The 22,558-nt window shown below is 40.6% G+C and overlaps 1 protein-coding gene across 11 annotated transcripts in view; it reads right to left on the bottom strand.

Annotated features, from left to right (window-relative positions):
* The window catches only part of HDAC9 (histone deacetylase 9), a 546,236-nt gene that overhangs the window by 3,475 nt on the left and 520,203 nt on the right, over positions 1–22,558 (bottom strand). For all 11 annotated transcript variants that reach the window (XM_073003276.2, XM_078377172.1, XM_078377173.1 and 8 more), the window contains 2 exons: positions 13,856–13,940; positions 8,194–8,347 (listed from right to left, as the gene is read on the bottom strand). In XM_073003276.2, the coding sequence (XP_072859377.2) occupies positions 8,194–8,347; positions 13,856–13,940 (239 nt within the window). The remainder of the gene's footprint in view (positions 1–8,193; positions 8,348–13,855; positions 13,941–22,558) is intronic.

Genomic DNA, 22,558 nt, shown 5'->3' with positions numbered 1-22,558 from the left:
TGCCACTTGATCAATTAGAAAGCAGGGCTGGTGTTTTCAGCTATTCTTCTTTTATAGGTACCGTATTTCCCCCAAAATAAGACAGGGACTTATATTAATTTTTGCTACAAAAACACACTAGGGCTTATTTTCAGGGGATGTTTTATTTTTTTCATGTATCTTCTGGTTGCTGCATAATGGTGGAGGGCGGGGAGGGTGGGGTCTCACTTAATGGGGCTTATTTGGGGGGTAGGGCTTATATTATGAACATCCTACTATGAACATCATACTAGGGCTTATTTTCAGGTTAGTTCTTATTTTCGGGGAAGCAGTATGTTTTGCTATTTACCTGTTCTAGTAGTTAACATTATATATAATGGAAGACTATTAGGAAAGCTTTTAACTGAGAAGTATCTTTAAAAGTGTGTTTGTGTGTTCTTTTTTTAATCAAATAATCAAAACATCATAAATTTTCACATACTTCATATGCCAACAGGAAAGCCTTGTTCCAAAGGTTGCTGGCTCTACAGCTAACATTTTGGAGAGACTGATTTTCTTTGATGACTTTACATGCTGCTGGTGCTCCATAAATTACAGAAAAGGTTTGGCATGTATATAGTCTTGTTTGAGAATGATTAACTGGGGGGGGGGGGAAGACAGTTAGGGGTCTGTAGTATTCTATTGCTGATTTGCTTGTATTTTCTTCTGGGCTATGACCTGCATAGGTTATACTTTTGGTAGAAGTTCAGTACTTTAAAAAAACGCTACAAGCCTTTAGTCAGACCATTTGTAAATTTTACCCCATAATGTCTTCTCCGACTGGTGACAACTGTCTGCCATATGAATACACATAACGGTTCTTCACTTCCTGCCTGACACTAAATGTGACCATCATAGTGGCCTAAAGATGTAGTAGGAATTGCAGTGTTTCTGATTTTCCTCTTCCTCAGTTTCAGGTGCCTTCTTCCTCCATTTCTATTCATTCTTTCCCCTTTGGTCCATCGTTGTTGGGCAGCCATTTTGTCTTTCTGTCATTTGCTCCCTTCCCCTTTCTTTTCTTTCCCATCCTTCCACATTGGGTACTGCTGCCTTGTTCTTGAATCATCTCCCAATGCGACATAAACCTATGCTCGGACAATGTGAGAAACTGTTTGTTGTTATCAGTCCAAACATAAATATGTGTTGAGGAATAGGATCTAAGATTGAGGAAGACCTGGGGCAAACATGCCATTGAGGTCCACTGACAGTCTCCAGCCCACAGTTCATAAAACAGAGCCCCACTACCTGTAAAACAACTCCCATAGTCAACCTTCCTTTGCTCTTTTTTCTATGCTGTAAGGGGACAGAGGGCACTCTCTGCTGGATTGCAACTCCCACCAGCCCTTGCCCAAAGATCCAATGCTGGGCTTTGTAGTCAAGAAACATCTGGAGGGCCACACCTTGCCCATCCCTGTTCCAAATGAATATTAACAGGTTTTCTGTCATTGCTAGAATTCCTGTCAAGGAATCTGTTTTTATTGAAAAAGTATGGAAGGATTACCAAGATCTGTATTAGCACTTCGAAACCTGTGGCCTTCCATATGTTCTCAGACTCAAATTCTTACCAGCCTTTGAAAGACCTCTCAATAGTGAGAGATAATGAGTGTAGCAATTCATCAACATTTGAAATGCAACAGCTTCCTCACTTTCTTAATGTTCGGTTGATCCATATAGTGCATATTTTCTTTTGGTAGTGATAGTCACAGGAACTAACAATGGGATCATAATTGTATTTACTTGGGTGTAATCCCTACCATGAACCAGTGTTGGTATAGTGGCAAGATGTCAAACAGCACATGTCTGACAAAAACTGACAAAAGCTGGGTTCAAATATCCTTACTTGCCCATGACATTGACTGAAGAGTGTTTTGGTTTTAGTCATCTTCTCAGCCTCCATAACTACACCAACTGTTGTGAGGATGTGACAAGGCAGGGGATACAAGTATGTGATGCCCTGAACTGCATTAGGGACAGGGCAGATTTAGAACATAATCCATAATACAACCCAGTGTTCAGTAAGCTTTCTTTTCACAAGCAGAGATGAAAACATGTTTCTGGTCTGCAATTCCCAAAACACTTAAGTTAGCATGCCCAGCTGTAGCATGCCAGGAGCCGTAATGGGGAAAAAAAGTAATTTCTCCCATCTCTCACAAGAAGTCCACTTAGGATTCATGTCTAAGCTATTGAGGTACAGAAACGGAGGAAGTTTCTGAATATAACAAGAGATTCTTTATTCCAATGAACAACCAGGCATGAGGAATGGATACTGATTTACATACAGGCTGATGAATCTGGCAACTTTTTCAAACCAACTTTTTATCTGCCCTCTCCTTCATTCATTCGTTTGTTCCTTCCTTCATTGCTTTCTTCCCAGCCCTACTCTCCATCCCGGATTGCGAAACCAAGGGGAGGAGGCACTGAAATGGCAATATATAATGTTATGATGGCTTGGATAATGTATTTACACAAGCAAACACATTGTTAATGGATGTGAGGGGGACAGGAGCTTTATTTAATCTCTTAGCAAATCAATTACTGTTAAGTGGCATTGGTTTCAAATTAGCACACTCCCCAAATATGGCAATTAACTGCTAATTAGTTTAAACTCCTGTAATTTTGATAGGACAAACTAATTCCGCTTTATTTTTGTTAGCCCCAGATTTGGCTTTATTTTACCATAAAAATTAGTTTCAACCAGACCAAAATTACAGCTTGCATTTTGTTCCAAATCTCTCCACATTAGCAAAAGATGTTTTGTGTTTACATCCTTGGCTGATAAAAAGAACTCTGCAATTTCTATACATTTGGCTTCTTCTCCTATGACTGATTTTGGTCTGTATCTTTTTTTTAAATCAAGCCTAATAATAATAAGAATGTAAATCTAACCTCTAAAAAACAAGAATCTCTGTGCAATTGAAAGATGCAAGCTAACAATTAAGATGATGTGGCTAGTTTGTATGAAAAATGATCATGTGCTATTTTGAATTTGATATTGTGTTATTGTTGAACGGATCTCCTGCTTCTTTTACAAGAAGCAGAGTAATGTCAGGAAGATTAATAGGAAAGAGTGGGCAGTAGAGATGTGTGATAAGGAACATGATCAATGGCTGTGAGAAAAAGATAGGCAATTATACAGGACAGAGAGAGTCTGTCCCTTAAAGACCTCTGCAGACATTTCCAATACTTTTTCATCCACATCTGAACATGCATGAGAGCTAGTAGGTTGAGTGTTGCTTTTTTAAATGAAAGCTGCAAAATTCAGTAATTCATGTAGGTGTCAACTTCTGTACCAGAAATTAGATTATAAAATGCATGTTTGAAATGATAGAAAACAAAAAAGGGTCAGTTTTAACATACAGCTTTTATAGAGGTTTCCAAGCAAAAGGACATTTGCAGAATTAGAATATACCAATGGAAATCAATGGGACATATTGGGCATTATTAAATTAAGCCCTATTGACTTCAAGGCTGTTTTCTGGACTTTTTCCATACTGTTTGCAAATTACTGACCAAAATCAAATGTTTGAAATAACTTAAGTAGTGTTACTTTTGGTGGTGAATTGCTGCACAAACTCAGTGCACACATTGTCTGTTGCATTATCAGCAAGCTATTCCTCACAATTTTCCTAATGAATGAGACTATGTCATCCACAATCTATCAGAAACATGGTTGTTCTGAGCACATCATTGTTACAAGTTGGTACTGTTATTTTTATTTATTTATTTATTTATTTATTTATTTATTTATTTATTTATTTATTTATTTATTTATTTTGCTGGGGAGAGAAACAATGTGTGATTGACATATGGGAATTTTGAAAAAGCAAAAGATGAAGGAAGTATGTTAACAAACATGGTCAAAGGGAAGCATTATTTCTGTCTTGAAAATGGATCATATCATTTAGTTATACTCCCACTGCCAACAAATATATCTGTATAGATTAGGGTGCCTTAGTACTATAGTGGACCAGCTCTATAAAATATCTCTTCAATACATCTTCAAACTCCTTGCTTCAGTTGTATTTCCAGCTTCACAGCAATTTCTGAAGGGGAAAAAGCAGTTCTATGAGATTTGAGTGTCCCCCCCTTCCCCCCCCCCCATTGCTCCTTTCCCTTTCTTTCACTCACTGGATTCAGTCCAGTTCCACTAGATTTGGACTCTCCTTCAGTGTGCAAAACTGCCAAAATTATTTGGCATGAATAAAAGCAAGGACTCTATAATCTTTTTTTTAACAGAGTCACTCTTCTGACTTGATCAACATGTATAGATCTAAACACACACACACACACACACACACACACACACAAAGAGAGAGAGAGAGAGAGAGAGAGAGGCAAACACACATGGACTCATTCTGTGCATGGAACTTGTTCACCCGTCATGTTGAAATACTTGATCGGTGAAGTGCATTGGCAGTTATTCTTTCATTTTATAAGAACTGTTAAATTCAAGTCCAAGTCACTTGTGTTAGGTCAGTGTGAAACAACAGCTGACAGGCAGGAAAATGAACACTCCCTTCTTTATTCATTGATCCGACTTCACTCGAGAGAACAAAGTGTGTTTAGCATCATTCACTGCAGAAGAACTACTTTAGGCCACGTTTTCATTAGGATAAGAGCTGATCATAAGAGGTATTGCTTCCCTGCTAGGAGCTGGGGCTGCTGCACATGAGACTGCCTATTTGGTGGGCAGTGAGCACATGTGCAGAGGCAGAAGGCCTGACTTCCCAGAGTGGGCCACGGACTCAACCCGTGTGCCTGCTACCCTGCTGATAGGAAGGTGCATGTGCAGAGGCAACAGATGGCTTTTGGTAGTGAAGCCAGGCCCACTGCTTCTGTGCATGACCCCCCTGCTCAGCTCATAGGTGGCAGAACAACGACGGTAAAAGTGGCACAATGGCAGTGGTGGCGAAACAGTGGCAGCATGATGATGGCAGTGGCACAAGAGCAGGTAGCGCGCATGCACACACACACACACACACACACACACACACACACACACACACACACACACACACACACACACACACACACACACACACACACACACACACACACACACATGGCACAAACTGAAAACTGAACAGCGAATAAGTTTGGTTTTCCGGTTGGTTCATGGTAGCTTGTGGTTCATGGCTAAGCACAAACCACAAGCCATCATTTTTCAGCTTTGTGCCCATACCCAGTCCTGAGTATGATTTTTCTATTGACCAGAAGCCCTGCCATTTTGTTTTCACCTTGTTCATTTTCATCCAATAAGCCGGGGGAGTCCAATATTACACCAGAGGTCACTCTAGATTGTTCAGGAAGGGTCACTTTTAGTGTATCAACAGGATCCCCATACTGTCCCACCCATCTAATGCAACAGCGGACATTTCGAATTTGTAGACTGAAAAATCAGAAGCTAGAAAATGAGGTTTAAGTTTGTATAAATCTCTTCACCACCTCATTTTTCTAGCTCTAATTTATTTATATGTTTAAAGTATTTATATGCCACTTTTCTCTTGATCTGCTCTACTGAAGAATAAGCCAGTGGACACAGATGGAGAGACAAGCTGCCCTCTTTTTTCTCAACCAGGTAGTTGAGAACCAGGGATGTCTCCAGGATGTCCATGATATAACCCTAAGTCAAAACTTTCATCCAGAATCAAATCCTGGATAGTGGATGATTTCCCTGCAACAGAGTTGGCATTAAAAAAGGACGGGTTTTAGGATGAAAGGTCTATTTTTGTTGTTGCCATGGTTTCTTTGGTTAGAATGCATCCTGAAAGAAGAAAGCGCAGTCAGTGGCTTGCCTTTTTCTCCATCTAATGACCAAGTTGGAATCTCCCACAAAATCCCTCTACTGGCAATTATTTGATCAGTGGCTCCTGAACTCTTCCCTCATGTGCCCCAGATATATCTTTGGTGCTGCTAGTTCCTTCCTTCTCCCATCTCTTAAACAGGGAGTTTCACCTTTGGCTTCATGCTCCCCCAGGGGCTACTACAAAGGGAGACCTCCTTTGGTGTTGCCCCCTTTGATGGCGATGGTGGGCATATCCCATCAGGAGCTCAGCTTATACAGTGTCTTCTCTCCCAGAACCTGAAGCAGTTCAGGGATAGGGAATGACAGTGACTGCTAGTTGCAAAACAGGTGACTTACAGAAGAGAGGATCTGCTTCCTGCAACAAGGTGGAGGTTCCACAGATAGGAATCCTTCAGGGATGAGCAGGCAATTGTGGTACAAACAGCACATACTCGGCCTCTTCCTTTGGGATCAGTGGTAGTAGTTCTGTACAGTTAGTGGCTAGGTCCAGATTTAAGATTTATGTCTGAACATAAACACAACTGCTGCATCATGTCCCTTCAGTTTATGCCTTAGGACAGTGTTTTCCAACTTTTTTTTGAGTCAAGGATCCCCATTTATAATAGCCAAGTAACCCCCACCACATTTGCATAATGAGATAAAGTCACTCTTTCTCAGACAGTAGAGGCTTCTTTCTCCCTCACAGGGCCTGTATCTCATACAGTAATATATCACTCCAAAAGATCAAGAATGAAATTACTGTATTTTACAAGGGCTGCAACATATATAAAGTAACCTGTGACCTCCCAGAAAACTCTCTCTCTCTCTCTCTCTCTCTCTCTCTCTCTCTCTCTCTCTCTCTCTCTCTCTCTCTGTGTGTGTGTGTGTGTGTGTGTGTGTGTGTGTGTGTGAGAGAGAGAGAGAGAGAGAGAGAGAGAGAGAGAGAGAGATGATCCCCAGGTTGGGAAATACTATCTTAGGACCTCCCCACAAACTGTAGTAAAATCCTGGCAATGTCATTGATCTGTTCCTTTTCATTTATTTTTCCATATCCAACTAGCTGAAATGGCAGCTTTGCCTGGGTTAGAAACTATTTAGTTCCCCAACGCTATTTCAGTTTTCTTTCTCTTTTTTTCAGCTACAATTCATTTTCTTTCTTGATGGTCTTTCTCTCTCACCAGTCTACTGTTCATTCAACCTTTTCTTCCACTAAAATTTCTCCACAGCAGCCTTACTAGGCATCTTAAATTTCTTCCTTTCTCTTCCTGCTGAGCTATCAGAAGAGTTTGAAGACCCTCCAGAGAAACACAACACATGGAACAGCCTAGAGATTCTGCAGAATGAATCTCCCAGACCTACTTCCAGTTTTGCCTTTTCTGTTTAGGGATGATGTGGCATCTAGTATATGAAGATGGTTCTGAAGGCTATAGGCTGGTTTTAATTGATTAACATTAATTAATGCAGTTAAACACACACACATGTACACCAAAGAGGCACAGCACTAGTTTCTCTTTAGTGTTCTCAAGTATCTACATTTCATGAACTTGGCACTATGCCACAGATGGAAGAATATGTACAGAGACAGACAAATTGTTATTATATATGCCCATGGGGCCTGGATACATAAACTGTTAGGAATCAGCACTAAGAATTAACAACAATGAAATCTTGGGATTGGGGGAGGGTTAGATATTTCAGGATTTGTGTGAATGAACTAAATAATTTAGCGAGGAGGCTACAGATAACAACTCTCTGTCAGGGAGGCCAAATGGCCTGAGATTATAGATCACTTCATGTGTGATGACTACACTAGCCATGGGAATGAATTCATCATCTCATCTCTTGGAATCTTATTCTGCACAGTCCTTGGGCTGTACAGATATTCCTTGGTGCTATTTTAACAAACACCTTATTGTGGTCTGGAGAAATGTTAGCATTTATTACTGCCATGTGGGCATCAGGGTTTATCTTATATGTGCGACAACCTCCTTACCTTTGGTGATGTTCCTCTTAAATTTTATCTATCAGGTCAGGAGACTATAATTTTGGAAAATCAGGAACTGGGTCCTCAACCTTTCACCTCCAAATCTGCATACTGTTGAGGATGATAAGAAATGGCAAGAATTTTGTTCGGTGGTAAGAAAGAACATAACAAGTTCCACATTCTGTTGAAGTGAGAGTATGCTGTGGTTCCAGAGGAGTTTGATTTGATGGAGGCCTGCTTTTGCCTCACAATTCAATAACAATGTGCAACAAACCCTTGTTCTGTTTGTCACAGTGCTTGGACTCTAAAAAACAAAAAGGCTGGACTTCAAACTTAAATGGGATTTTTCCTCAGTCATAAAAGGCAAACGCACTTATTGCTTGCAGTACTAAAATTCTGGACATACCTGCCATGTTCTTGTGGAAAAGACTGTTCAACATCCACCGAGAGTGAGGCCATAGCTGAGACTGCCTCTGTCTCTTCTCTCTCTTGCTTCTGAGTGTCAGCCAGCTTGCAATTCACTGGCAAGACATAAGGCTCTAAAGACTTCCAGTACTTGCCTAAAGAAAATAGATAATAATTTATGGGAATTTTCACGAGCATGGTGGTATAAACCCTAATAATTGCTGAGGACCAGCACAGACTACTTCTAAGCACTGGAGCAGTTGTAACTGCGATCTCAGACTGCTCTGGCGAAATTATGTTTCTAGATTCCTACAGTGCCAAGATGGAAAATTTTCTCTTTCCAAAGACTATCTCACAGGCTTCCCAGGAAAGCAATAAAGTGAAAGAACAGCACACAGTTTAATGAAGTCCTAGTATCTGAGAAGCAGATACCACTTGATTTTTTAATTTTTATTTTTTTGGATTTTTTTGGTACAGAAAGTGAGCTCATAGCACTATCAGCATTTGAAAATTTTTTGCATTTTTAAGAGTGATGGATCCATAAAGAGAAGACCAAGGAGGGGAGGATTTCATTGTACATGAATGAATAGAAGTTAAGTATGTCAAGAAAGGACTACACAGTTTTATAGCCAGATCAATCAAGTTTGTCAGTTCTGAATGTTCCTTTGCCTCTAGTCTTGGGGCAGGCGCCGGAACAACAATTTTTAGAACAGTAATAAACATTCTGGTGGCTATTGGTGCACTGACTTATATTATAAGGTGGCTTTGGAAAAGGTAGGCAAATGAATATTTGAAATATAATAGACGGATTTTTTAAAAAAAACTATTGCAACAAAAATAATGACAACAACTTTGCAATAACAGAAAGCCTTTGAAACATGAAGCAAGTTATCCAAAGGAATGTATAATAATATTTCACAGATGGAACATTATAAATGGCACATCTGTATCCTTCCTGGTTCCGTAATCTGAATTGCCACTTACTGATTTCCAGATGGATGGCACATGGAAGTACTAAGGGTGTGAAAGTGTTGGTAGGTCAGCGTTTATTCCCAAGACATGCCAGTGCACCCACAGTCAATGGCCCCAGATTAGAGAATATAATACTTTGTCCTGTGTTTTCAAAGATGACCATCTCCATCACATTGATATCCCCTGAAGCACCAATCCTAGGGACATCTACATGTAAAAACCAATGTCTTCCTTTTTTTGCATTTTCCAGAAATCTACACTCTCACCCTATCCCACTTCAATACCTTCTAATTTTCTTTATGGAATGTTGTGCATATGGACATGCAAACATTATTCAAAATATACAAAAGATATATGCTCCCTTTTTATTCATAGATCAACTTCATGCATTTCTCATATTGAGCAAAGTGTACACATTCTTCAAATATACCCCATTTTAACTCTACACATTTTTCAGACATGCGCAAGTTCTGTGTGCATTTTCAGCTTCACTAAAGTCAAAACCTCAGGAATGCACTGATTTCCAAGGGAATATTAAGTTTGGGGAGTGTTTTTCCCAGTCTCAGGAGGTGCAAAAATTGACATTTTCCATAGGGAAATTTTTAAGTTTCAGTTAATTTATTTTTCATTCCCCATTCAATATCAAAAAGAGGGTGAAGCCCAAAACATACACACATTATCTTCAATGGAGAGGTCCCTGTTGGAAGGAACTAGAACTGAAGTGACATTTTACACCAGTTCAAAATTTCATCTTTAGAATAACAACTTAAATGCTTGTATTCAAGCAATTTTCAAGTTTTGTTTTCAATATTTATGAACATAAGCTCATGCACAGGAGCTGGTTTCTTCCTCCTCCTCCTCCTCCTCCTCTTCTTCTTCATCATCATCATTGCATGGTGTCAAGTTAATTCTGATGGTTGGCAATCCTTTTCAGGATTTTCTAAGTACTGAAGTGGTTTGCCCTTCCCTTCTTCTGGGGTCATCCTAGGACTGTGCAGCTTGCCCAAGGCCACACAGACTGCTTCTTCCCCTAGAAGGCACAGTGGGGAATCAAACTGCCAACCTCCGGCTCTGCAGCCAGGTACCTAAACCGTTGAGCTACCCAACCTTCTTCCCAGAATCAATTCCATATTTTCAGTGTTACTGTTGTTACTGCCTCTTTCCCTGACAAGAAGGCAGATTCGTTGTAATCCTATAGGTACCACATAAAACTGGTGAGGTAGCATTTTCTCAGGCTATGGTGGAAGCCTTGGGAAGCGATGTTGGGAAGCACTCTCAACATTCTTTCCAAGCCAAGAATGACTAAAGTGCATTTAGGGAGTCACATTCATCTTAAATGAGGTCTGCTACACATCTCCACCCCTACCCCCACTCCAGTGCTCCTCATTTTTAATAGTTATATGGCCAGCAGGTGCAACATGGTTCTGGCCATGTGGGGAATAGATGTGTACTTATTCAATCTGAGCAGCGCAAAAGTGAATTCACCAATTAATTCACATTTGGAAGGGAAATTACTGGATGGGGGAGAAGGACCAAATGGACGGAAAAGTGAAACTGTTTCCCATGCCTAAACAAGAAAATTATGACAAAGTTTTAACCGTAAACAATTAGTTGAAAGGCAGTGTGGCTTAGTGGACTGAATGTTGGACTAGGATTTAGAAGACCTGGATTCAAATTTCCCATCAGCCACGAAAATTAACTGGGGGTTGGCTGTGATAAACCACTCCCTGAATATCTCACAACCAGAAAGCCTTATTAGGGTCAGCATGAGTTGGATATAACTTGACAACAAAGTAGTATAGTCAGTTATGCATATCTGTACCACGGATGAAGCTAAGACTGAGTTGGATGTAAATTCCCTTACTCATCATTTCAGAAGTAGCACACATCATATGTCCTTTCAGAAGGTGAGACTTCCTTCAAAGGAACATAACAAGTTGCCTTCTCCCCCTAGTTCAGTATTGTCAGCTCTGACCAGTAACAGCTCTTCTCCTTGGTTTTGGTAAGATTTCCCCCCGATCTCTGGTGTTCCCGATAGTCTTCCATGGTCTCCCATCCAAGTGTTAACCACGCCCAATCCTGCTTAGCTTCTGAAATCAGGTGATACAGGAGCGTTCAGGCTGGTTTCCAGAAAACAAAAGCAGCAGCAAAAACGCCCAAGAGAAGGAAATGTACAAGCTGTTTGATCAACTGGTAGTATAACAGAGAGGATGTTTTTTCTCTCTTCATGTGTAGCCCCATGACCGTTTAAGTTGCTAGGAGGATCTTTATATAATAAGGAATTTTAGGGGGATAAAGTCTGAAGCATATTGAGTATCAAAAAAATATATTAAATGATAGAAACTTGGCTTTTCTCCAAAAGTCTAAAATCCATGACTAAAAACTGCACATATAAAGTGCTAAACAATGACTGTGTATGGAAAATTCTTATTTTATTTAAAAAAAACAAACCACACACACACACACACACAACACACACACAACACACACACACACACACACACACACACACACACACACACACACACACACACAAAAGACAAAAACATTCCCTATTAATGGTACATTTAGAGACTATAATCTCTATTCATTAAAACAAACAAAAAATTAATACAAAATTATATGGGCATTCTGCGACGTTCCCACAGAACGTTCATGCAGCAGTCAGACTTTGCAATGAACAAGCAATTCAAACCCCATTATTTATGGGTTTCAGTGTTCACAAAGTGGGTGGGTGGGGGACTGCCAGAAAAACAGATGTGCGAGAAAACCAGATCTGTTGGCATAGGACTAATACACTGCTCTGCCATAAAAGAAATGAACCCATGTTTATTGCTCGAGTTTTGCAAAGGCATTCATAAAATAAAGTAACAGCAACTCACAACTAGGGTGGGGATGTCACTCAATGGTGAAGCACATACTTTTCATGTAGAAAGTTCCAGGTTCAAATATCAGCATTTCCTGCTAAGTCTAGAAAGTACCCCAAGACTGCTGATGCCAGTCAGTGTCTAGCATACTGGTCCAGAGGAGCAATAAGTTGACTAAGCATAAGGCAACTTCTTGTGTTCATTTTTCTGTATTGGTTGTATATTATTTCAGCAGCGGATGACTTACAAACTGCACCTGATGCTGAACCTGTTCAGTGTTAGTACAGTAGCTAAAAGATTTCCCCCAAGAGGCAGGCTGATGCAGACAAACATTCCAACAAGCAAAGCCCAAAATGAAACCTGCAATATTTGTTTTCACATATTTGTTATTGGTTAACAGATGCAATGAGAACCCATGTGGTGTAGTAGATAGAATGACAGATGAGCACCCAGGAGACCTTGGTTCAACCTGCCAATCATCCATGGAAACTTATTGGGAGGTGGTAATGATAAACCATGCCATGAATAACTCACATACCTCTGAAAGTCTAAGTAAGTTGTTGTACGATGGCAGTGACTTGATAACACATAACAATAGGAAACATAAATCTGATATATAGCGTTTCAGGACTGAATGGAACAAGGAACTGAATTGTCCCATTGTGCATCACCAAGGCAAGGTAGCCCTAGCTTCCCAAGTCATTGTATCTTAAGACTGAACTTATTCATTTAAATTCATGATAAACATTATTCAGGTCATTCAGAGATCATATTTGGGACATCCTAAATGCCACGACACCTATGTCCAGTCATGGGTTCTTTGTGGGGTTCGCGGCAAAGTTATTACTTGTATTGATTTCATACTGAGTTCTTACGTGTTCTGAAATTATTATTATGTGCTCTGAAATTATTAGCCTGATTTCTGAAGGTAAACAATTGCTGAGAAAAAAAAATTATCTGTGGATGTATTTATAGACATTTGGAAGCCTTTTGCGGGAGCTTCTTTATAGATCTTTACATTTTGGCTTAGATGACATCGAGTTGCATTCAACAACTGTGTTTTTAAAGAATGTCTGTAAAGTTTCTCAGTCATCCAGGTGAGGTTATCTGGAAGCTGAGCTGTGGCAACTGGACTTCTTTCTTGTCAGGCTGAAACTTTTTGCTACTCATCCAAGTAGCTTCTTCAGTCTGAGGAGAGTTGGTAAGAGATCCCTGCTATATTGTTGCCATTGGTTTCACTTCCCCCTGGTCTGAATAGGCTCCTTACATGGACAAAGGACTGGGGGTGAGGGATAATCCTGCAGTCCTTCTCCACCCATTGTCATGGGTCATTAACAGCTGTCTTTCTGGACTATACACGCCAGAAAGACCACTGTTAATGACCCATGACAAGGAAAACCCATAGCTGAGTGGGGATTTGAATCCAGGTCTTCTGAGTCCATCACTCTATCCATTACAGTATCCACACTGGCCATCATGTGTTTTTTTTACACATAAAGTCTAATATCTATTGGTTATGTTGTTGTGGTATGTGCCACTGAATTGCATTTGATTTATGATGACACTAATAGGACTTTAATATATGTGAGAAATTTAAGGAATGGTTTTATTGTTGCCATCGCCTAGTGAGTTCCCATGGTGAAGCAGTTATCTGAACACAGGTCTCTTCACTCCTAGTCTGCCATTCCATAGACCACACTGTCTCCCATTGTCTATTTAATATGGGCATTACTGTACCTCCGTTTCAGTGGGGTGTCCTTTCCAGCCATTTTGTCAATGAGATTTGATCTTTTAAAAAGGACAAGAATAAACAGGGAGACTTACTGTGAATTTCTGTGATCTTTTGCAAACAAACCATCGCATTCATGTTAGGGGTTTGTTGGAGGATCTCTTCAGACAGGAGCTCCAGCTACAAGGACAGAACAATATCAGTCAAGCACAATGTAGTATGCATGGGCAGGAAGCTAGAAGGGAGGAAAAGCATGATGAAAATGCTTAATCCTCATGAAAAGCTCAGCCAAAGAAGTATCTAAACAGTTGCAGGAATTCTTCCCATTAAATGGAGAGGAGGGCAGTTTTGCTTTCAGTTTTCCTGCCGTGCAATTAAATTCCAAGGGGCCTTCCCAGAGACTGCAAGACTAATCTATAGAGCCTCTTGAGCAGGTGTGCGTCTGTGCATTAGTCATTTAAAAATGCTAGTTATTTGGGTAATTTTTTGGTTGACTTCTCACAAATCAAATTCCACTGTGTCCTTACATGCAGCTGGGTGCCAAAACAAAATTTTGTTGGACTGGCCTTAGAAGTGACATGGGCCAGTCATTTTTCTTTCCTCACCCCCACCTCTCCTTTCAATGAACAAATAATTCAAAGAAGGGACAAATCGGGAAGGATGTCAATGTCACGCCAAATAATATAACAAGTTGCTATCAAAGACCCACGAGTGTGAAATAATATTGCTCCAACCTAGCACTGAAGATAACACAGTTTGGTTGCTATTTTTGGCAGAAATTACAGAAATGTGCCTTCATGTTGCCAATGTGCCCTGTGTCCTTTTGGATGTGCTTCAACCAAGGCCTTGTCTGGATCCATGACAGTATCTGTGCTTTCCTAGATCTCCATAAGGATCCAACAGGGCCAGGAGAAAGACTGAATGAAAACAGGAGGCCTTCCAGGCAGAGCAGTGCCAGTTACAGAACTAGGCACCCTGTTTCATTTTTTGTTTTTATTGTGCCCATTCTTCTTCCCATCTTCCAGAAGAAAGCCTCCAGAGGTTTCCTAAGGCAGCCTCTGGCAATGGAGTGAGTGAAGGACTTTTAAAGGACAATGAGTGTGCTCCTATATGATTCTTTCTTAAAAGCACAAAGTACAAAGACTTCTGTTCTACACTTTCTACTCTTTCTCTTTCTCCTTGAACTTCCTTTCCCCTCAATTTGAAACAAGTGATGCTGCAGGTTTAAGATTTTGATAATTTAATCTATGAATCTGCAACAGGAAAAGAAAGAAAGGCTCATTTTGAAGGTAAAAGTAAAGGTAAAGGTTCCCCTTGACAATTTTTGTCCAGTCGTGTTCGACTCTAGGGGGCGGTGCTCATCCCCGTTTCCAAGCCATAGAGCCAGCGTTTTTGTCCGAAGACAATCTTCCGTGGTCACATGGCCAGTGCGACTTAGACACAAAACGCTGTTACCTTCCCACCGAGGTGGTCCCTATTGATCTACTTGCATTTGCATGCTTTCGAACCGCTAGGTTGGCGGGAGCTGGGACAAGCGACGGGCGCTCACTCCGTCGCGTGGATTCGATCTCATGACTGCTTGGTCTTCTGACCCTGCAGCACAGGCTTCTGCGGTTTAGCCCACAGCACCACCACGTCCCTCATTTTGAAGGTAAAGAGCATATTCTCTTTTACTTCATTTACTTTCTCTTTCTCAGCTTCTAATCACACCTTGTGAGATTCTATTCTGTTAATGCTTCTGGCTTCTTGCTCTGTCCCATGGTCATTTTAGGAATGGACAAATACCCTGATTAGATGGATGAATTTGGAGCAACCTAGGCTATGTTCAAAATGCTCTTATGAAACCTATTTTATCTCACATTTGAGCCACCCTTCCATTCACATGGGAGACATTTCTTTTCCAATGAGAAGAATCCAGACAGCATTTAAGATTGCTCCAATCTCTCTCCATTTTGATTATTTCCCACCCTGTTCTATGTCTTTTGTCACAGATATTCTGCAGGCCATGACAACTTCCCTTTTTTTGTTGTTTAATGTAGTAAGTGGCATAGCACTGCAACACTTTATCAACCTAGCATGGACACTCCCATATATCTGAAATAATGCAACATCACTTAGGATAATATTTAGAAATGAGAAAAGGAAACTAGAAAGGGTTCCTCCACTGTCTTTTCTACTGTCAGAACCCACTGCATATATCACAGACTTATCACCGAAGAGAACGCCATCCACACCTCTATTGGGGGGTGGTGAATGAAGCAACCAAACTGACTGTAGAACAGGATAATCAAGAGTGCTGCCAATTGCAACAAATAAACTGCAGCCGCGGCACTGTGCCAGAAAGGAGGAGGACAGCTTGCAAAAGGAGTGGGAGGGATCACTCTTACTTAAAACACACATGGTCACAGGAAAATAAGGGGAACAAAAGCACAGGAAAAGCAAATCAAATAGTGAGCCATATGTTCATCTGATCTCTCCCTCAGTATCTTTTCACACAGTCATCTGAAGACTCTTCACGGCACTGGCATATGCTGTTTAGCAGTGAAGGTGTTCACAAAGGGACAGAATCATCGAATCATAATGGAGCTAGAAATGGCCATAGGACTACCAAGTCCAATCTACTGTTTACTGCTGGAATCCAAATCAAAGTATCTCTGACAGATGGTTGTCTAATTGTTTCTTGAACACCTCCAGCACTGGAGAGCTTACCACTTCCCAAGGTAATTGGCAGTTGATTCAATTTACTACTGTTTGCAGCAGAGCTTGAGAAATTTACTTTCTGTTCATTTCAAAGATTTCCCCATCCACCATGGCCACTGGGGGATATGGAGAATTCTGGGAGTTGTAGTCTACCCAACAATTTCCGAGTTCCTGATAGGCTCATACTTGCCCTTTAAACCTGTGATTTTGTTACATCCAGTATTCCCCATTCATTTTCATAAGCAAAAAACATTTTTACATTTTCGCCACTGTGCTCAGAAGACCATAACAATCCCGACACAGCTATCATGGCTGTAGAAACACAAATGAAACATGCTGTTGGAATGTACAGGTGAATGAATGGTGCATGATCCATTCTGATCTTATACAGAAGATCAGGAGGGGAACAGAGATCTAGCTGCTAAGAAAAATACTGTATCCTGTTACTCCAACCACAATGAACAATTTTATTTATTTTTATTTATTTGATTTATACCCCGCCTATCTGGACCGATGGACCACAAATGGTTGGTTTCTGAAGGATTTTCCATAAATGCCACTTGGTTGCTCGGTGTGCATGAAGGCAAACCGAGGCCAATAACTTTCAGAGGGGGTGAAAGTTTATATTTAGGGGGTTACACCAAGGACAGGAATCATACATGCAAGTTATTGTTGGAGGTTGTGATCACAAACTGATGAACATGACAAGTGAATCAGTCCAAGAAACAACAGATTTGCAGTGTGGGAGCTTTTATTCTTCTTATTTTCTAATCCCTGCACATGATATTCTGGGAATTATGTTACAGTACTTTGAAAAAGGGCTAACATGTAGAACAAATATTGGCTAATATAGAAAGTGATTGGACTCTATAATTGGTTTCTATCCATAAGTCACCCTATATTTTTTGCTTACAACGCCCATCTTCCCCAGTCTGTCTGGCCAGTATCAGGAGGATGATAGGAACTGTACTCTCACAATAGTTGGGCAGGGCTCAAGGTGGAAGAACACTGAACTATGTGATCTGAAGGCAGAGCTCCATCATTCTATTGCAGAGTGTGATATACCTTTGTAATATAGCTAATAGCTCTTTATTGAATGTCAGAGATGACCTGTGTTCTCCCATCAGCATCTGCTCCATGTCAGTAAAGCCTCATCAGGCTTCAAAAGCAGGATCAATGCATATACACCCTATTTGACCCAGAAGCACCATCATTATGAAAACACTGTGATTTCTTTTAACAGCAGCAGATAGAAATAAGTTCTTGCTCTGAGTCTTCAGAAAAATAGAGAGACTGTCTGCCTCACATCTGAATAATATCTGATGGCAATGATCCATGTTTCCCCTCCCTTAATCATTAAACTAAATAGACAAGAGGGTGTCCCTGGAAAATATCATGAGACCTAGTGGTGAGCAAAAGGAATCTCTCTACAACTGACAGACATAGCACTGTCACCTTCGCTCCCACACTTCTTGGCATTCTATTAGCTGCGGAGCCAAAAAGCACAAAGGCTGCAAAAGAGCTGGAAATATATCTTTATAAAAGAATTTTGCATAAACAACAGGCTAAGGTCAATGCAGGAGCAACAAAGCCATTTGATGGATAGGCCTGAAAAGATACACCAAGGAATATTTTTTCAAAGAGTTGACGCTAGCCCATTTGGCCTACGTTCTGCTTTCTTGTCCTTGCTTCCAGAAAAATCTGTGCATACAAGGAAAGGCGTTGCCAAGAAATGGCGAACTTGAAGCCGATCAGGTAGTGGTTGCCAAAGCTCCCTGCCCTGTTGCTAGCAGATGGGAGCGAACCATATCATGTGGTTTTAACACTGTTGGACAAGGTGAGAAATTTGAGGGTGGAAGTAGAGCTATTTTGATAGATAAAGAGGAACTATGTTACACTAAATGGACCTCAGGCTTGGCTAGCCCAGCGCTCTCCACTCTCAAATTTCCTATCTTGTCCAAGGTTTCAAAAACCGTTTTTTGACTCGTATCACCTTCCTGGTACTAGCTTTCTCAAGATCTCACAATTTACTTTTCCTGACTCTGCAGCAGTCGCATGTGAGTTGGCTGGGTGGCTTTGGGATTGTACTCCACCTTAAACTCACTTCGCTTGGCACAAAGCTTAGCTGTTTTTCAGACTCTGGAAGGAATTCATTACAAAATAACAAACGATTTGTAATTGGTGTTGCCAGGTCTCAGGGCACCAGCTGAAGTCTCAGAGGATCACTATGCTCCTCTGGCTGTCCAAGCAGGAAATAGCTCTCAGGGTGTGTGGTACTAAATGAGAACAAAGCTTGATTTTACTGTGTAGAGCAGCTTCAATGTGTGGGTCCCCATCTCCCCTCCCCACTCCCAACCCATGCCCTGGCTCAGCATGAAGGTGTTTGTATGTGCATGACCCATTTAATATTTCTTTTGGAAGTAGTGTAGGAAATCCCTAGTCCCTCTCTCTCTTTTGCACACCTGCAATCACTCTCCTTACGCATGCACGTGTGCGCACACACATGCACGTGCACACACAATTTGGCCTGACCCCATGGCACCACAATAGCCCACTTCTTGTTCTCAGTTTTTGGTCCTGTGCCCGCACTCAATGGAAATCTGATGACTTGACAAACCTCCTTGTAGTTAATTCTTTTCTTAATAGCGATGGTAGATTACATCTATAACATAATGAGGGATAAGATCTCCCCTTTTCCAGTGTAATGGTAATTTTATCACACACAGGCAGAGTTGCTTTTTTGGACTGCATATCCCAGAATCCACAATCAGTATAATGTGGTCATACAGGCTACACTGGTTGTGAGAATTCAAGTTCCAACAACTTTTCCTATCTCTGATAGGTAGATATTTTTGTATTTATGGAGATGTGGCTTCATTATATGCTGGAGGAGGAGGTACGATCACCTGGTTCAAGAACCCATTTATACTGATGACTCATGCTCAGTTGTGAGAGTTGAGGTGATGATGAGGTAGACAGGAGGTCAATGTACATGTACCACAATCTAGATGCTTGCAGCATCCAAAACTGGAAAGTAGACTATAAACTACAAGCTTATAGCATTATTTTTACAATAAAATAATCATGTGCTAACAAGTCAATTCTGACTTATGGCAACCCTTTTCAGAACACTCATCAATGGCTTACCATTCCCTTCTTCTGGGGCATCTTGAGACTGCGCAGCTTGCCCAAGGTATCACAGTCTGGCTCTACTCAGAAGAGGCACAGTGGGGAATTAAACGCCCCCTGACTCCGCAGCCAGATACCTAAACTACCAAGCCATCTAGCCAGCTAGCATTGTTTTTTAAAGTAATTAAAGAAAGTACTACTATAGTTATTTCTGAAAAATGGGGAAATAAAGACTTGCTTTTTAAAGCTGTACACTGATCTAAGTTATGTGTACATAGATACAAAGTTTAAGCAAAAGTTTTTATTTCTGGACAATCTCACTTTGAGGAAGACACTCACTGTCAGGTCAGTCTTTCAGAATTAGATTAGAACTTACCCTTTAAAAAGTTCCACTGTAGTCTTATACTAAACACTAAAAAAAATCAAAATAATAACAACACAGAGATTCATGTGTAAAGATAAATTTTGATGTTAATTTAGAGGCTTCCATGGAAAAATCACTGTTTTACTCCATTAGAGAGTTCAAATTACAGCCTAGAACTGTCTTGACACTCTCAACAGTTTGTCTGTCTGCAAGCTGCTTTTTCTTTCCTCTCTCTAATTAGGTGAAACCATCACTCTTATTGTTTTGACAGGTGCTTTATAATGGATGTTTGACAATCACCAACTGAACGTGTTAGGGACCTTTTGCATCAACACAACATTCCTCCACTGCTATTTTTCTTCAGTGTCTCAATTAAGAATTTTAGTATTTTTAGTTCAGATTTCAAGAGAAATCCAATTGCTTCTGCTTTTTACACCTCTCAAGTGGATTTCCTCCCACCTGGGGTGGGAAGTGAGCAAGCAATTTCTGAATAGCATCTGCTTTTAGAAAGCAAGCAAGCCTCTGGCTCTTGTTTACTGGCATCTCCCAAATCCTATTTGGATTTGGTGGATTTGAATCCAGGGGCAGGCAAGCAGAGAAGGACATGCTACTCCTGCTCTCAACATCTCCCTGGAGACTTGCCTTGCTTTAGGGACATAAATCCTTATTTGTGCCAGAGAGCAAGAAACAGCACCATTTTCCTCTTTGCATAAAAAGACCATTGGTGCTCAGAAGATGGGTTCCTGTATTTGCAGAAATGATTTTTGTGCAAATTGCATAAAAGGGCACCACCAAAAACGAGAAGCATCCGATGGAATGTAACTTTTTGATCAACCAGCCGGGCCTCCTTTGCTTGTTTCATGTAGGTTCTTTGCTTCAGAAATGGAGAAGATAATAATTTCACACAGAGACATTTTGCACAAATTACAGAAAACGTGATCCCCCACTCACTCTTTATCTTATAATGAAAGTGAAGACTTTCACAGAAGTTAATCAGCTCCTTGACAGGCTGTACCGATGTGTGGAGACAGCTTGTCTCAAGAATTATGCAATTATTGGTCACATCTTACTCCACCACAACCTGCTCATATGGAATGGGAAATCTAAAGGGAGATATTTTGTGCTCTTTGCTGAATGCATGATTAATCCTTCTGGTTTATAAAGAAGTTTTGAAGACCGGTATCCTATTCATAATCATAAAGCATGGAATAAGGCATTGTAGGTAGTGTATTCCCACTACGGTACCACTTCACTGCCCCATAGGAACTATCATGGGGAGAGGGAGGAAAAGAAAGAAGGTGAGGAAAAAGAGGAGGGTCGAAGCACCTTCCTTCCTTATATTGCCACTTGCTCCTTTCCAACTGCCCACCAAAGCCTCTATGGTGGCAATGCCTCAAGGACAAATTACTATGGGAAGGCTGGCCAACAAAATTATTGTGCCCATCTCTCCCATAACACCAGGGGCCTGAGGACTCCTGAAGCCAGGCATTACCGATCCAGACAGCTGTAAAGTGTAAGCTGTTATGTAAACACTTCTTCATGGAGGGAATGGGCAAACAAGAAATGCTTTTTACCACTCCAACTGTCTATGCTCCATCCCATTGAATCCTGGGAATTGCAGTTAGATGAAGTACTCAGAATTCTCTGCTAGAGAGATCTGGTGTGTTTGTTCAGTCAGTGAAGTACATTAAAGAATAGAGAAGTCTAAATACCGGATTCATTAGCATGGTGTCATGGAAGTCAGAGAAATGTGACAACTATTATGTATGTATAGATTGGGCACGTTGCATAGGTATTCAGCAAAAGAGGTGAGTAATTCATCTTCAAAAAACCCTAACTCACCATATAAGGACAAGACACAGAGCAAGCACTCATGGAGACATTTTATCTTCTATATGTGTTGTAGGGATGAGTGAAAAAATCCCCATCAGTTGATGCTGGAAAATAATTCACCACATTTTGCTAAAATCTTAATTTTCAAGGTAGGAAGAAATTGACATTTAAAACTTTCATGTGAAAACAATCCAGATTGCCCATTTATCCAGAGCTTTGGGTGCACAGCTATTGAAAATTCAGATTTCAGTTCTTGTCTATAGAACTGTAACCTCAGGTATTGTCAAATATGGTTTATGTAAACACATGAGGAGGGAGATCACCTGGGCTCAAATTCTTCCTGAGGAGGACAATCCCCACTACTTGTAAAAACTCTACACATTATTTATAATACTAGAAAAATGAGGGTTGGACTCCCATTAAAAGCCTCCATGGACTGTTGTCCTGATGGAAGCTCAGGGCTGATGGGGCTCCTCACCTATTTACTGTAATGACTGCATAGGGCATGTCTTAATATGGAATTAAGGTTGCCATCTCTTTTTCTGAAAGTCTCCTTATGTTTAACATGAGCATGGTCCTATGTAGGTCGCTGTACGTTTGAAACTAGGTCAGTACATATAGGGGAGAATTTTCTTTCAATATGTTTATGAAGAATTCAACAAAGGGCACATTAAAATTCACGTCAATATCTACAAAATTCTAGGTGCATGCCTGAGTATTTGAGACAGGAAGAATTTGTGAGTGTAGGACAGAACACACCGGTAGAGTTTTC

Source organism: Pogona vitticeps, chromosome 6, assembly GCF_051106095.1.
Source record: "Pogona vitticeps strain Pit_001003342236 chromosome 6, PviZW2.1, whole genome shotgun sequence".
Classification (NCBI taxonomy): domain Eukaryota; kingdom Metazoa; phylum Chordata; class Lepidosauria; order Squamata; family Agamidae; genus Pogona; species Pogona vitticeps.
Note: the sequence above shows the minus strand (reverse complement) of the source record. Positions and strands in the feature narration are given on the sequence as shown.